Source organism: Heptranchias perlo, chromosome 3 (genome assembly GCF_035084215.1).
Source record: "Heptranchias perlo isolate sHepPer1 chromosome 3, sHepPer1.hap1, whole genome shotgun sequence".
In the NCBI taxonomy this organism is placed as follows: domain Eukaryota; kingdom Metazoa; phylum Chordata; class Chondrichthyes; order Hexanchiformes; family Hexanchidae; genus Heptranchias; species Heptranchias perlo.
In genome coordinates, this window is record NC_090327.1 from 129754426 (window position 1) to 129767858 (window position 13433).

A 13433-nucleotide genomic window follows, 5' to 3' on the forward strand; every position below is an offset into this window, starting at 1 on the left:
TAAAAAATAAAAGACGTGCTTACGTCAAAATTGTAAGGATGTCCGGGAAACCCGTACTAATGGGTTTACCAACCTCAATTTGACCCCCCCCCGCCCACTTCCTGGCTCCATTTTAAAATCAACCCCCATATGCCTATGAAGAAAAATAAGAAAAGGAAAACCAGTTTAGTCTGCATTCATGATATTGAGAAGGTCAAATACAGTTAATCAATTGAGTGCACATATATGTATTTGAACATTACTGTATTTGTGCATCAATGCCATTTGATATACATGAACTTTTATTCCAAGTTGACTGTCATTCATGAACTGCAAGGAAGAGCCATGATATATTTTTTGAGATTTTTGTGATCTTAAAATTGTTTGTTTTAATAAATCCACAGTTGAATATAACTCCCGCCACAGCAACATGGCTGTTAGAAATACTTAGGAAAATTTACAACAGCAAATGTATGTTTTTTCTTTAAAACGGGCTTAGTATTAAAAAACATTTAATTTGAAATAGCAACAGAGTTAGTGCTATAGGATACCGGCTTGTGTCCAAGATCCTCCACATGCTGTGGGGGGGGGGGGGGTGCTGTGCACAGAGGGGAGGAGGGAGGAAGGGAGGAAAAAGTCGGAGGAGAAAAGGGAGCAGAAAAAAAAGGCAAAAAATAGCTTTACAGAATTCCACCAAATTTATTTCCAATTTATAGCAGGTTTGGTCTGTCTTGAGTAAATAAAACAGTACAAGTAATTACTTTCAATTAAAACCAGAAACTATACTCCCCAATGGCTGTGTAGGTAAGCGCACCATTTGGTGCAGTACTAAGCCATAAAAGCACAATCACTAGTCCTTGCTGAGCTAGCTGATCTCAGCTGGGGCAGCAGTGGGAGTGCTGTAATTGATCTCAAAGGGTCCGAAATTACCAGGGCGGCGGGTTCGCGGCAGGGGGGCGATTGGGCGCGTGGGTAACGCGCCCGGTGAAATCAGTCTGCTCCGCACGCAATCGCAGGCTGATTGGATCCACTTACCTGTTGTTCCGGGTTCCCCGCTGCTGAGCTGCGCAGCGGGCGGACTGCGCATGCGCAGTAAGGTCTGTCAGCTGGAGGAGCTCTATTTAAAGGAGCAGTCCTCCACTGACTGATGCTGCAGGAAATAGGAAAAATTACAGCATGGAGCAGCCCAGGGGGAAGGCTGCTCCCAGGTTTAATGATGCCTCACTCCAGGTGTCATTAGATGGGGTGAGGAGGAGGGGGAGGACAGAGATCTTTCCCCCGGCGGGCGGGAGGAAGCGGCCTGCCTCTGCCACCAAGAAGGCCTGGCTCGAGGTGGCAGAGGAGGTCACCTGCACCACCAACATATCGCCCACCTGCATACAGTGCAGGAGGCGCTTCAATGACCTAAGTGGGTCAGCCAAAGTGAATACACTTACTCATTCCCCTACACTCCGTCTGCCACATCACCGCCCCCACCCCACATCGCCTTCTGCACTGCCAACACTACTCTGTCACATCACCCACTCAAAGCTCATCCTCATCTTACCTGCACTTACTCACCTCGCCAGTACTCATCCCACCACTACCACTCAACCCAATCCTCATACAATCTCATGGCTCTATCTCATACTCACCCTCTCATGCATCACTTTCACAGTCAGCCTCACTCAACCTGCCACTACCTGTGCTGCAGCCACAGGGCATGCATCACATATGTGCAGTCGGCAGCGTAAGGCAAACGTGTCTTGAGCATGAAGGGGATGCACAAGGGTGTTTGAGGGTTTGTCATGGTTTTTACTGATATTGAATTTTTGACCAACTCACATTACATATTATATTGTCACCACTACTGCCACGTCTTTGCGAATCTTGTCTGGTTTGTGCAATAATGCCCTTTCCTGAGGATCACTATGAAGACCCACACCTGATGCCACCCATTGTGTCACTGCAGAGTGGTGTAGGTGTATTTGCAGGGCTCTTTTGTGCAGACGACTGAGAGACGTCGGCGATGTCCCCAGTGGCACCCTGGAATGATGCAGAGGAGAAGTTGTTGAAGGCAGTGGTGACTTTGACAGCGACAGGTAAGAAGATGGTGCTTGGGCCAGCCGGGAGCAGCTTGGCACGAAGGAGGCTGCAGATGTCCACGACTACATGTCGAGTGACTCTGAGCCTCCGTGTGCACTGCTGCTCAGAGAGGTCCAGGAAGCTGAGCCTCGGTCTGTGGACCCTGTGGCGAGGGTAGTGCCCTCTGCAACGCATCTCTCTCTGCGGTTGCCCTCCCTCCTGTTGTGCAGGTGGATGTGTCACAGCGCTCTGTTGTGGAGCTCCACGTGTCAGAGGTGGACGGCGTGGCCGGCGAGGCTGGTGATGCTGTTCGCCCTCCGAGGTCATGACTGCAGCTACGGCGGCCCCCATCCGGAAGATGTACATCTGAGGGGGTCCGCAAGGTAGGTACATGTCTCTGGATCCCGGGGTAAGTGTGCAAGTTGGTGAATTTTATTGTTAGGAGGAGGGTGGTGGAGGCCAAACTTTGTCCAAAGTGACAGAGTGGCCTCCTGCAATGAGTGAGGGTCTCCCCCCACAACCTGTCAAATGGACCTTTGCAGCTGCCACAGGCTGATGGCTGCAACACGACCATTTCAACTGGGAGTGTTTCCCCCAGTACGGGAAACAGTCCCAGCTGTTTTGTAAAATCCCAACCCTCCTAAAACATCTCGTTAATCAGGTCTGTAAATGACCTGAAATAGCAAAATAAATACTTTAAGTGGCACCCCGCCGGCTTTAATTGCCGGCAGGAGTCCCACATGCGGGGGCTGCGCGCGCATGTCAGCGCGTCTGTGGAAAACCCGGAAGTGGCCGGGTTGGAGCCGGGCTCCCGACCCGCACCGGGAATCCCCGATTTTCGTGGCCCCCCCACCAGGAACGCACCCGATCGCGGGTGCTGAAATCGAGCCCAAAGTCTCTGATTGTATGGGAGGGGTTCCTACTCCTCATCGGTGACCCCTGCTGGAAAGTTTGCGTGTATGGGCATTAGGCTAGTTCAGGTTGTGATCCCCTTGTAGTCAGCCAACACTCATTGTCTAGATTCACACATGAAATACAACTGCTCGAGCAAGGTACTGAGGGTGACCAGTGCCTGTGAATCCAGATGTTAACAATAAGAGTTGCTAGTTTTAGGAGAGGAGCGGAGAAAAGAGGACAAAACTGAAAAGGCAAAAACCAGAAATTACTAAAGAATTGCCTTTTAGGGATATATCTTCCTCTTTTGGCTATGGGAAGAGATCAAGTGATTGTGAAATGACCAATTGGCTGAACAAGGAGTGGCAAGGACAGAAATACTCGTTAAGATGGGAGCAGATGAAGATGGAAGATGGGAAATTAGTATTAAAAAAATTAATGGGACTAAAAGCCAACAAATCCCCTGGACCTGATGGCCTACATCCTAGGGTTTTAAAAGAGGTGGCTGCAGAGATAGTGGGTGCATTGGTTTTGATCTTCCAAAATTCCCTAGATTCTAGAACTGACCCCGTGAATTGGAAGGTAGAAAATATAACCCCACTATTCAAGAAAGGAGGGAGAGAGAAAACAGAGAAATATAGGCCAGTTAGCCTGACATCAGTAGTAGGGAAATTGCTAGAATCTATTATTAAGGACGTAGTAACAGGGCACTTAGAAAATTAAACGATTAGGCAGAGTCAACTCGGTTTTATGAAAGGGAAATTGTGTTTGACAAATCTATTAGAGTTTTTTGAGGGTGTAACTAGCAGGGAACCAGTGGATGTAGCATGTTTAGATTTTCAAAAGGCATTCGATAAGGTGTCACACAGAGGTTGTTACACAGATTAGGGCTCATGGGGTTGGGGGTAATATATTAGCATGGATTGAGGATTGGTTAACAGACAGAAAACAGAGTAGGAATAAACAGGTCATTTTTGGGTTGGCAGGTATAACTAGTGGGGTGCCGCAGGGATCAGTGCTTGGGCCTCAGCTATTTACAATTTATATTAATGATTTAGATGAAGGGACCGAGTGTAATGTATCCAAGTTTGCTGATGATACAAAGCTAGGTGGGAAAGTAAGCTGTGAGGAGGACGCAAAGAGGCTACAAAGGGATATAGACAGGTTAAATGAGTGGGCAAAAAGGTGGCAGATGGAGTATAATGTGGGGCAATGTGAGGTTATTCACTTTGGTAGGAAAAATAGAAAAACAGAATATTTTTTAAATGGTGAGATACTATTAAATGTTGGTGTTCAGATCGATTTGAGTGTCCTTGTACAAGAAACACAGAAAGTTAACATGCAGGTACAGCAAACTATTAGGAAGGCAAATTGTATGTTGGCCTTTATTGCAAGGGGGTTGGAGTACAAGAGTAAGGAGGTCTTGCTGCAATTGTACAGGGCTTTGGTGAAACCACACCTGGAGTACTGTGTACAGTTTTGGTCTCCTTACCTAATGGAAGGATATACTTGTCTTAGAGGCGGTGCAACGAAGGTTCACTGGATTGATTCCTGGAATGAGAGGGTTGTCCCATGAGGAGAGATTGAGTAGAATGGGCCTATACTCTCTGGAATTTAGAAGAATGAGAAGTGATCTCATTGAAATATATAAGGTTCGAAGAGGGCTTGACAGGGTAGATCTGACAGCACATTTCCCCTAGCTGGAGAGTCTAGAATTAGAGGACATAGTCTCAGGATAAGGGGTCGGCCATTTAGGACCGAGCTGAAGAGGAATTTCTTTACTCAGAGGGTTGTGAATATTTTGAATTCTCTACCCAAGAGGGCTGTGGATGCTGTTGAGTATATTCAAGATTTTTGGATATGGGGATCGGGCGGGAAAGTGGAGTTGAAGTCAAAGATCAGCCATGATCTGATTGAATGGTGGAGAAGACTTGAGGGGCCATATGGCCTACTCCTGCTCCCATTTCTTATGTTCTTACGTGCAGCAGATAAAACAGCTTAGCATTTAAATTACCAATTTTGTGTATAAAGGCCAAAAGTCTCAACCTCACTTGTCTCAGTTGGTTAAGTCTTGTTAATATTCGGGATGGGGCACACAGAAACAATGTACTCTTTTGCACATCAGAGGGAGAGAACGAGTATCCTTCCCCACCTCCCCCGCTTGAGTCGTTGATCCAATCTCAGAGCAATCTCACCCCAAAAAGGGCTGTAAACAAAAAATATAAAATAAATCTTTTGCTAAGTAGCTGTTGAGAAGGCAATATCCACTTAGTGTTCCTCCATGAAGCTAATCCCGCAGAATTAGGAATGGATGCAGATTAGAAAATTCAGTAATAAATTAATGGATAAAGTTTTTGTTGTGGCAGCACAATATTTTATGTTGTAAAATAAAAAATAACTTACAGGAAAACCATGCAGGCCTTGTGGTCCTCTTGGTCCTGGGTCCCCTCTATCTCCCTGTATTAAAACAATGGAGAATGTTGCTCTGGTAAATATCCTGTGATAACTGACAAACATGGCCCAAATCTGGTATATCATACATTAAACACTATTTAATATTCAGCATAGAATTTGATCTGCAAAAGTACCTTTGCTCCTATTTGTCCGGTTTCGCCTTGTAGTCCTGGTACTCCCAGAGGGCCCTGATGTCAAATAACAAGATCATTTGAAGTTTTTTTTCCCTTCAGTTGTACCTTTTCTTTTAATATCCATTGCTTAAAAACTTTTGTTTATCGTCACCTTCAACTTACATCACCACCTGGCACACCATCACTACCAGGGATTCCAGAAAATCCAAGTGAACCCTGAAGGAAGACATGTAGATAATTAGTTTTAGATCCATGACACATAAATATTAATAACTCAGTACCAAGAACTACACATTTACCTTACTGCCTGGAATTCCTAGGTGTCCTCTTGATCCTGGATACCCCTACAAGATCAGGGTAAAAAAAACACTCTACATGTCAGTAAATTCTCATTAAAAAGTCTTTTGCCAGTTTTTTAAAAAAACTGATGCAATCTCACGCCGTGTACATTATGTAAGATTTACCACTGATACTTGTATTACATGCATCATTCAGGGCGATGTAGGTCATTTGTACAGGAGACGTAAACCACTTACAAGGCTGCTGTACTCAATGTAGATGCTAGCAACATCAGTAGTGATTTATCATTGATGCATTTAAGGGGAAGCTAGATAAGCACATGAGGGAGAAAGGAATAGAAGGATATGCTGAAAGGTTCGGATGAAGTAGGGAGGGAGGAGGCTCATGTGGCGTATAAACGCCAGCACAGGCCAGTTGTGCCAAATGACCTGTTTCTGTAGTTTCGATGTAACTCGATCGCACCATCAAACCTGCACTCAACAATCAGATGCTCTGGTACTGAAGGTGTATAATTTAGCCAGTTTTCATTTTATTGTCTATTCTAAACTGAGTAAGTTGTATACTATACCTATTGTAGCTGAGTAAAGTTGTATACTATACCTATTGTAGCTGTGTAAGTTGTATACTGTACCTATTGTAGCTGAGTAAGCTGTATACTGTACTTATTGTAGCTGTGTAAGCTGTATACTGTACCTATTGTAGCTGTGTAAGTTGTATACTATACCTATTGTAGCTGTGTAAGTTGTATACTATACCTATTGTAGCTGACTAAGTTGTATACTATACCTATTGTAGCTGAGTAAAGTTGTATACTATACCTATTGTAGCTGTGTAAGTTGTATACTATACCTATTGTAGCTGACTAAGTTGTATACTGTATCTATTGTAGCTGTGTAAGTTGTATACTGTACCTATTGTAGCTGAGTAAGTTGTATACTATACCTATTGTAGCTGAGTAAGCTGTATACTGTACCTATTGTAGCTGTGTAAAGTTGTATACTGTACCTATTGTAGCTGAGTAAGTTGTATACTATACCTATTGTAGCTGTGTAAGTTGTATACTGTACCTATTGTAGCTGAGTAAGCTGTATACTGTACCTATTGTAGCTGACTAAGTTGTATACTGTACCTATTGTAGCTGAGTAAGTTGTATACTATACCTATTGTAGCTGTGTAAGTTGTATACTGTACCTATTGTAGCTGACTAAGTTGTATACTGTACCTATTGTAGCTGAGTAAGTTGTATACTATACCTATTGTAGCTGTGTAAGTTGTATACTATACCTATTGTAGCTGACTAAGTTGTATACTGTACCTATTGTAGCTGAGTAAGTTGTATACTATACTTATTATAGCAGAGGAGCTGGCAGGAGTTAATAAGGAGCCAATATTGCCTATACATGGTCAGAATTATTAACCATTTACCAAGATATTCTAAAATAAAATGCCATGGGGCAAGATTTCAAATTTATAAACATAAGTGTATATTATACAGTCCCCTTTTGCAAAAATAAAGTTTACCAAATAGAGTTGCATACCTTCACACATTCAGCTATGCTGCCAAAAACTGCTTTTCCAATCTTGTATTATAGGACACTTAAATTAAAGTCAGATTAAAAATAGTAGGCAGCCTAATACTAGGGTGCCCAAACTAAATCCTAGGGGCCACAAGCGCTGGGAATCAGACCCAAAAGAAGCCCTAGCAACTCTGTTCTATGTGCACTTATTTCTTACTCATTAATTTACCCTATTTGAATTTCATGGACCTGGACGTTGTGAAAGGACTGTTCTTAGTGCTGCTGCCTCATCAGTGGATGAGTCCCAAGTCAGAACTCCAAGACCCGTTAGCATCCACAGCTTGAGGTATATGCAAATTAGTGGGAACTTTGACCTGCAGACTTAGTGGTGTGCCCCTAAGCAGCCCACAAAGACAAAAAGCTTGAACATTTCTGACCTAACATACATTTGATTCTGAAAATTCAATTGTGGGAACAAGACCATTTTGCTTTAGGACTGAAGAGAGGCTTTGATTTATCAAGGGATATCACATTAGACTTTGTGTAAAATGTGTTTGAAGCTGTAATAACAGATGATAACATCACAATTAGTAAAAAGCAAAAGTTCTGCGATAATATTTTTGTGATTTTACACAAATGTTATGTTTTTAAATTATGATCTCATCTACCATTATGTAATTTTGTTAAATAGAAAAAATATTAATGGTATCATTTCTTTTAAGTTCTAATTTTCTTCTACTTATTTCCATGCTGTTTGTCCTATGTAATTTCAACTTTATACAGTACATGCAAACATATGTACATGTAAGTGGAAAGCTTATGTAAATAACTGTCCCACAGTATTGTTTCTGATAGTTAGACACATGCATATGAACTAGTTTCTATTCTATCATCTTGTCCCAAATTTAAGGTTTTAGCAAAATCTGTTAAGTTCCCTCTTGAAAGATTATTCATAAAAATCATAGAATCATACAGCGCAGAAAGAGGCTATTTGGCTCATTGTGCCTGTGCCGGCTCTTTGAAAGAACTATCTAATTAGTCCCACTCCCCTGCTCTTTTCCCATTGTCCTGCAAATTACCACAAGTAAACTGTAAGAAGTAATTCAGTCCAATTTCCTGTATTGTTCGTGGCCTCTTAATTTTGAAAGCATGCCCTATTGCTCTACAATTCTGACTACTTTCACAGAATTTGATTTACCTACTCTCCTCGTTGTTTTAAATACCTCAATCAAATGTAGCTTGGTCAGTGGAACAAAAGAGAAAAAAAACAATCTATAAATAGTTAACATACTCTAGTAAATTTATCACTTGAGAATACCAGTTTGAGATTGAAAGAGCTTACCAAATATCCTTGTTCCCCTATATCTCCTGAGAATCCAGGATCACCAGGGAATCCCTGTCATGTTTGGTGATACAAAGAAAAGTTAACAATTCAGGGACATAGGAAATTAAGAAAAGTCAAGGACAAGAAAAGTAATTTGGCACATTGAAACATAGCCCTCTAGTACCCTAACTCTCACAACATCCAGCCCTCTAGTACCCTAACTCTCTTCGTATCCAGCCCTCTAGTACCCTAACTCTCACAGCATCCAGCCCTCTAGTACCCTAACTCTCATCGTATCCAGCCCTCTAGTACCCTAACTCTCACAACATCCAGCCCTCTAGTACCATAACTCTCATCGTATCCAGCCCTCTAGTACCCTAACTCTCATCGTATCCAGCCCTCTAGTACCCTAACTCTCTTCGTATCCAGCCCTCTAGTACCCTAACTCTCTTCGTATCCAGCCCTCTAGTACCCTAACTCTCTTCGTATCCAGCCCTCTAGTACCCTAACTCTCACAGCATCCAGCCCTCTAGTACCCTAACTCTCATCGTATCCAGCCCTCTAGTACCCTAACTCTCATCGTATCCAGCCCTCTAGTACCCTAACTCTCATCGTATCCAGCCCTCTAGTACCCTAACTCTCATCGTATCCAGCCCTCTAGTACCCTAACTCTCATCGTATCCAGCCCTCTAGTACCCTAACTCTCACAGCATCCAGCCCTCTAGTACCCTAACTCTCTTCGTATCCAGCCCTCTAGTACCCTAACTCTCATCGTATCCAGCCCTCTAGTACCCTAACTCTCTTCGTATCCAGCCCTCTAGTACCCTAACTCTCTTCGTATCCAGCCCACTAGTACCCTAACTCTCTTCGTATCCAGCCCTCTAGTACCCTAACTCTCTTCGTATCCAGCCCACTAGTACCCTAACTCTCTTCGTATCCAGCCCTCTAGTACCCTAACTCTCTTCGTATCCAGCCCTCTAGTACCCTAACTCTCACAGCATCCAGCCCTCTAGTACCCTAACTCTCATCGTATCCAGCCCTCTAGTACCCTAACTCTCACAGCATCCAGCCCTCTAGTACCCTAACTCTCTTCGTATCCAGCCCTCTAGTACCCTAACTCTCATCGTATCCAGCCCTCTAGTACCCTAACTCTCACAGCATCCAGCCCTCTAGTACCCTAACTCTCTTCGTATCCAGCCCTCTAGTACCCTAACTCTCACAGCATCCAGCCCACTAGTACCCTAACTCTCATCGTATCCAGCCCTCTAGTACCCTAACTCTCATCGTATCCAGCCCTCTAGTACCCTAACTCTCACAGCATCCAGCCCACTAGTACCCTAACTCTCATCGTATCCAGCCCTCTAGTACCCTAACTCTCACAGCATCCAGCCCTCTAGTACCCTAACTCTCATCGTATCCAGCCCTCTGGTACCCTAACTCTCTTCGTATCCAGCCCTCTAGTACCCTAACTCTCATCGTATCCAGCCCTCTAGTACCCTAACTCTCATCGTATCCAGCCCTCTAGTACCCTAACTCTCTTCGTATCCAGCCCACTAGTACCCTAACTCTCTTCGTATCCAGCCCTCTAGTACCCTAACTCTCACAGCATCCAGCCCTCTAGTACCCTAACTCTCATCGTATCCAGCCCTCTAGTACCCTAACTCTCACAGCATCCAGCCCTCTAGTACCCTAACTCTCATCGTATCCAGCCCTCTAGTACCCTAACTCTCATCGTATCCAGCCCTCTAGTACCCTAACTCTCATCGTATCCAGCCCTCTAGTACCCTAACTCTCATCGTATCCAGCCCTCTAGTACCCTAACTCTCATCGTATCCAGCCCTCTAGTACCCTAACTCTCACAGCATCCAGCCCTCTAGTACCCTAACTCTCTTCGTATCCAGCCCTCTAGTACCCTAACTCTCTTCGTATCCAGCCCTCTAGTACCCTAACTCTCTTCGTATCCAGCCCTCTAGTACCCTAACTCTCTTCGTATCCAGCCCTCTAGTACCCTAACTCTCTTCGTATCCAGCCCTCTAGTACCCTAACTCTCTTCGTATCCAGCCCTCTAGTACCCTAACTCTCTTCGTATCCAGCCCTCTAGTACCCTAACTCTCTTCGTATCCAGCCCTCTAGTACCCTAACTCTCTTCGTATCCAGCCCTCTAGTACCCTAACTCTCTTTGTACCAAGCCCTCTAGTACCCTAACTCTCTTCGTATCCAGCCCTCTAGTACCCTAACTCTCATCGTACCAAGCCCTCTAGTACCCTAACTCTCTTCGTATCCAGCCCTCTAGTACCCTAACTCTCTTCGTATCCAGCCCTCTAGTACCCTAACTCTCTTCGTATCCAGCCCTCTAGTACCCTAACTCTAATAGTATCCAGCTACATTTTGAACATTCCCAATGTTTTTGCTTCCACTCTCCTGCCTAGCAAATTATGCAAAGTATATCTTTCTTTCTAGTATTTATTATAAACTTATTTCCCCTAATTTAAATTTATGTAATCTGGTCCTACCCACCTGGCTTACTTTAAAATAATATTCTGAGTTTATTTCATCTATATAATTTACCTTCAGAATGCTGTTCAAAAACAAAAGACAATAATATGTTGGAAATCACCTTTAATCCCATGATGCCTGGAGGTCCTTGTGAGCCTGGGTTTCCTGGAGAACCCTGTTGTAAATGACAAATACAATTAATTTAGCAATAAACTCCATTATCTTCCAACCAATCTTACAAATAACTTTTTAAAATTCTACAGAGCTTTTAGTAGGACAATGGACTTTTTAAACTTGGAATTCTTGGGTGAAGCATTCATTTATTTTGAATTGATCATTTTTTGAAGTATTACTTACCACTTCACCAAGGGAACCAGCACTGCCTTCTTCACCAGTTCTTCCAATATCTCCCTTAAAATAAATTTAAAAATCACTGTACTGTTTCTTAAATATTGCTGCTCTCATGCTATGTCATGCTAAGTTGATGTCAATAAGATAGTGCACATTGAGATACTTACAATTTCACCCTTCGGTCCTGGTTCCCCTCGTGGTCCTGAAAATCCAACAGTACCCTACAATGTGTGGCCAATGAAAGCATTATCTCATTATTTGATAGCACATCACATTATTTATGCTGTCAACATATAAATTAGAATTCACCTTTACAAAATAAACTACTCCAAAGATTTACAGAACAATGGAAGTAATTTTCAACTGGCCGCTGGAGCAGTTGCTGAAAGTGTGAGCTGGTAACGGCGCAGCGAGGGGAAACGGCATCTGGCACCTGAGTGAACAGGGCAAGCAACAGGGTATCTACTTAACCATTGAGATTTAAGGATTGGGAAATGAACAGCGGAAGGATCGAGAAGGAGGGTGCATTCAATGTCAAATCAGCTACAGAAAGAGAACTAAAGAGAGGGAAAGATTGAATTGAAAGAAAAAAAAGTGACTGAAAGGTAAAGTAAGAAAAAAACATTTAAAATTTAACATTTTTAAAATCACCCCAAAATATTCAAAACCTGAAGGAATGAGACTCCACACTTGTAATAGTTCATTTTAATAGGAAAGGTAAACACTTGAATTTTAAAAAAAAATATTTCAAATTCAATATTAAAATTTCCATACCTTATCTGATGATAATATTCTCTATTTATATTACAAAATAGCACAAACAAGCAATCATATTGGCCTTGTTACTGCTATGCAGCTACAGCAACTCATTTTTGAAGCACTTCGTTCCACCTCATCGTGGTAAATAAAATGCATTCAAAGAGCAATTAGAGGCAGTTCCCTTTTAGGGAGATATTCTTTGTCAATCAGTAATAAAACAAATGTATAACTGGAAAGTTTTTTTTAATATAAAAGAGGCCGGTTCTTGGAGGGTGTTTATAATGCAGCACAGTATCCTGTCTATGGAGCTATTTCCATTATTAATGGATTTTTGTGACTGGTCCAATGAACTCAGCCATTAATAAAGAAATTTACAAACCTGCTCCTAGGCAGATCAAAATATAATATCTTCTGTAATATGAAAAAAATCGAGAGCCTAAAAAGTTATTTTTTCACAATTCCCTTTCTTGGGCCTTGTGTCACGTAGTCTCTCACCATGTACGGTAACATGCTCCCAGGGCTCTGCCAATACCCCTAGGAGCTGTATATGGGTGGCTCGGACTCTAGGTTTCTTTCCATCTCTGTGTGGAAGTCCCTGGCTTCTGTTTGATAGCTCCCAAGATGGTACAGCTAAGAAAACAGCTCACCATACCAAGAATCTTGAGCACAAACCCACGTCCCATAGCCTTTTGACACTGTGAACTATACATGCACAGGGCTCTTCTAACATCCACAGGGGTTTCCCCAGCCTACAGCACATGTCAGGTTTTGCTCACTGTGAAAATGCTCTGCAACTTCCAGTCCCAGACTGATAGCCCAGTAAAACTGCAGCATAAATTTCTCGTCTTCAAGTACAGTATGTATCTGGTGCTTCATATAAAGGACATTAGCTAATAATGGGTCATAATGAGAACTTACAATTAATTTGGCTTCCTAAGTTTTTTTTCCTGAACGGACTGAAGTAATTAATCAAGTTATTCTTATAAAAACATGTTGAAATATATGAGTGTCCGTTTCGTTTTTTAAAATAATTCATTCCGTAAAGCACTTGGGGCATTTTTCTACATTAAAGACGTTATATTAAGAAAATCAATCTTCAACTATTTTTATGTTGTTTGTTTCAAAGTTTAATTTTTCCTCTATTTTGTGATATTAAAACAC

The 13433-nt window shown here is 42.6% G+C and overlaps 1 protein-coding gene across 1 annotated transcript in view; it reads right to left on the minus strand.

The window, feature by feature from the left end:
• LOC137308838 (collagen alpha-2(IX) chain-like) overlaps positions 1–13433 on the minus strand; it is a 71034-nt gene that overhangs the window by 20535 nt on the left and 37066 nt on the right. The window contains exons 14-21 of the mRNA XM_067977301.1: positions 11681–11734; positions 11520–11573; positions 11284–11337; positions 8685–8738; positions 5825–5869; positions 5688–5741; positions 5526–5579; positions 5341–5394 (exon numbers count right to left, since the gene is read on the minus strand). Coding sequence (XP_067833402.1) covers positions 5341–5394; positions 5526–5579; positions 5688–5741; positions 5825–5869; positions 8685–8738; positions 11284–11337; positions 11520–11573; positions 11681–11734 — 423 coding nt within the window. The remainder of the gene's footprint in view (positions 1–5340; positions 5395–5525; positions 5580–5687; positions 5742–5824; positions 5870–8684; positions 8739–11283; positions 11338–11519; positions 11574–11680; positions 11735–13433) is intronic.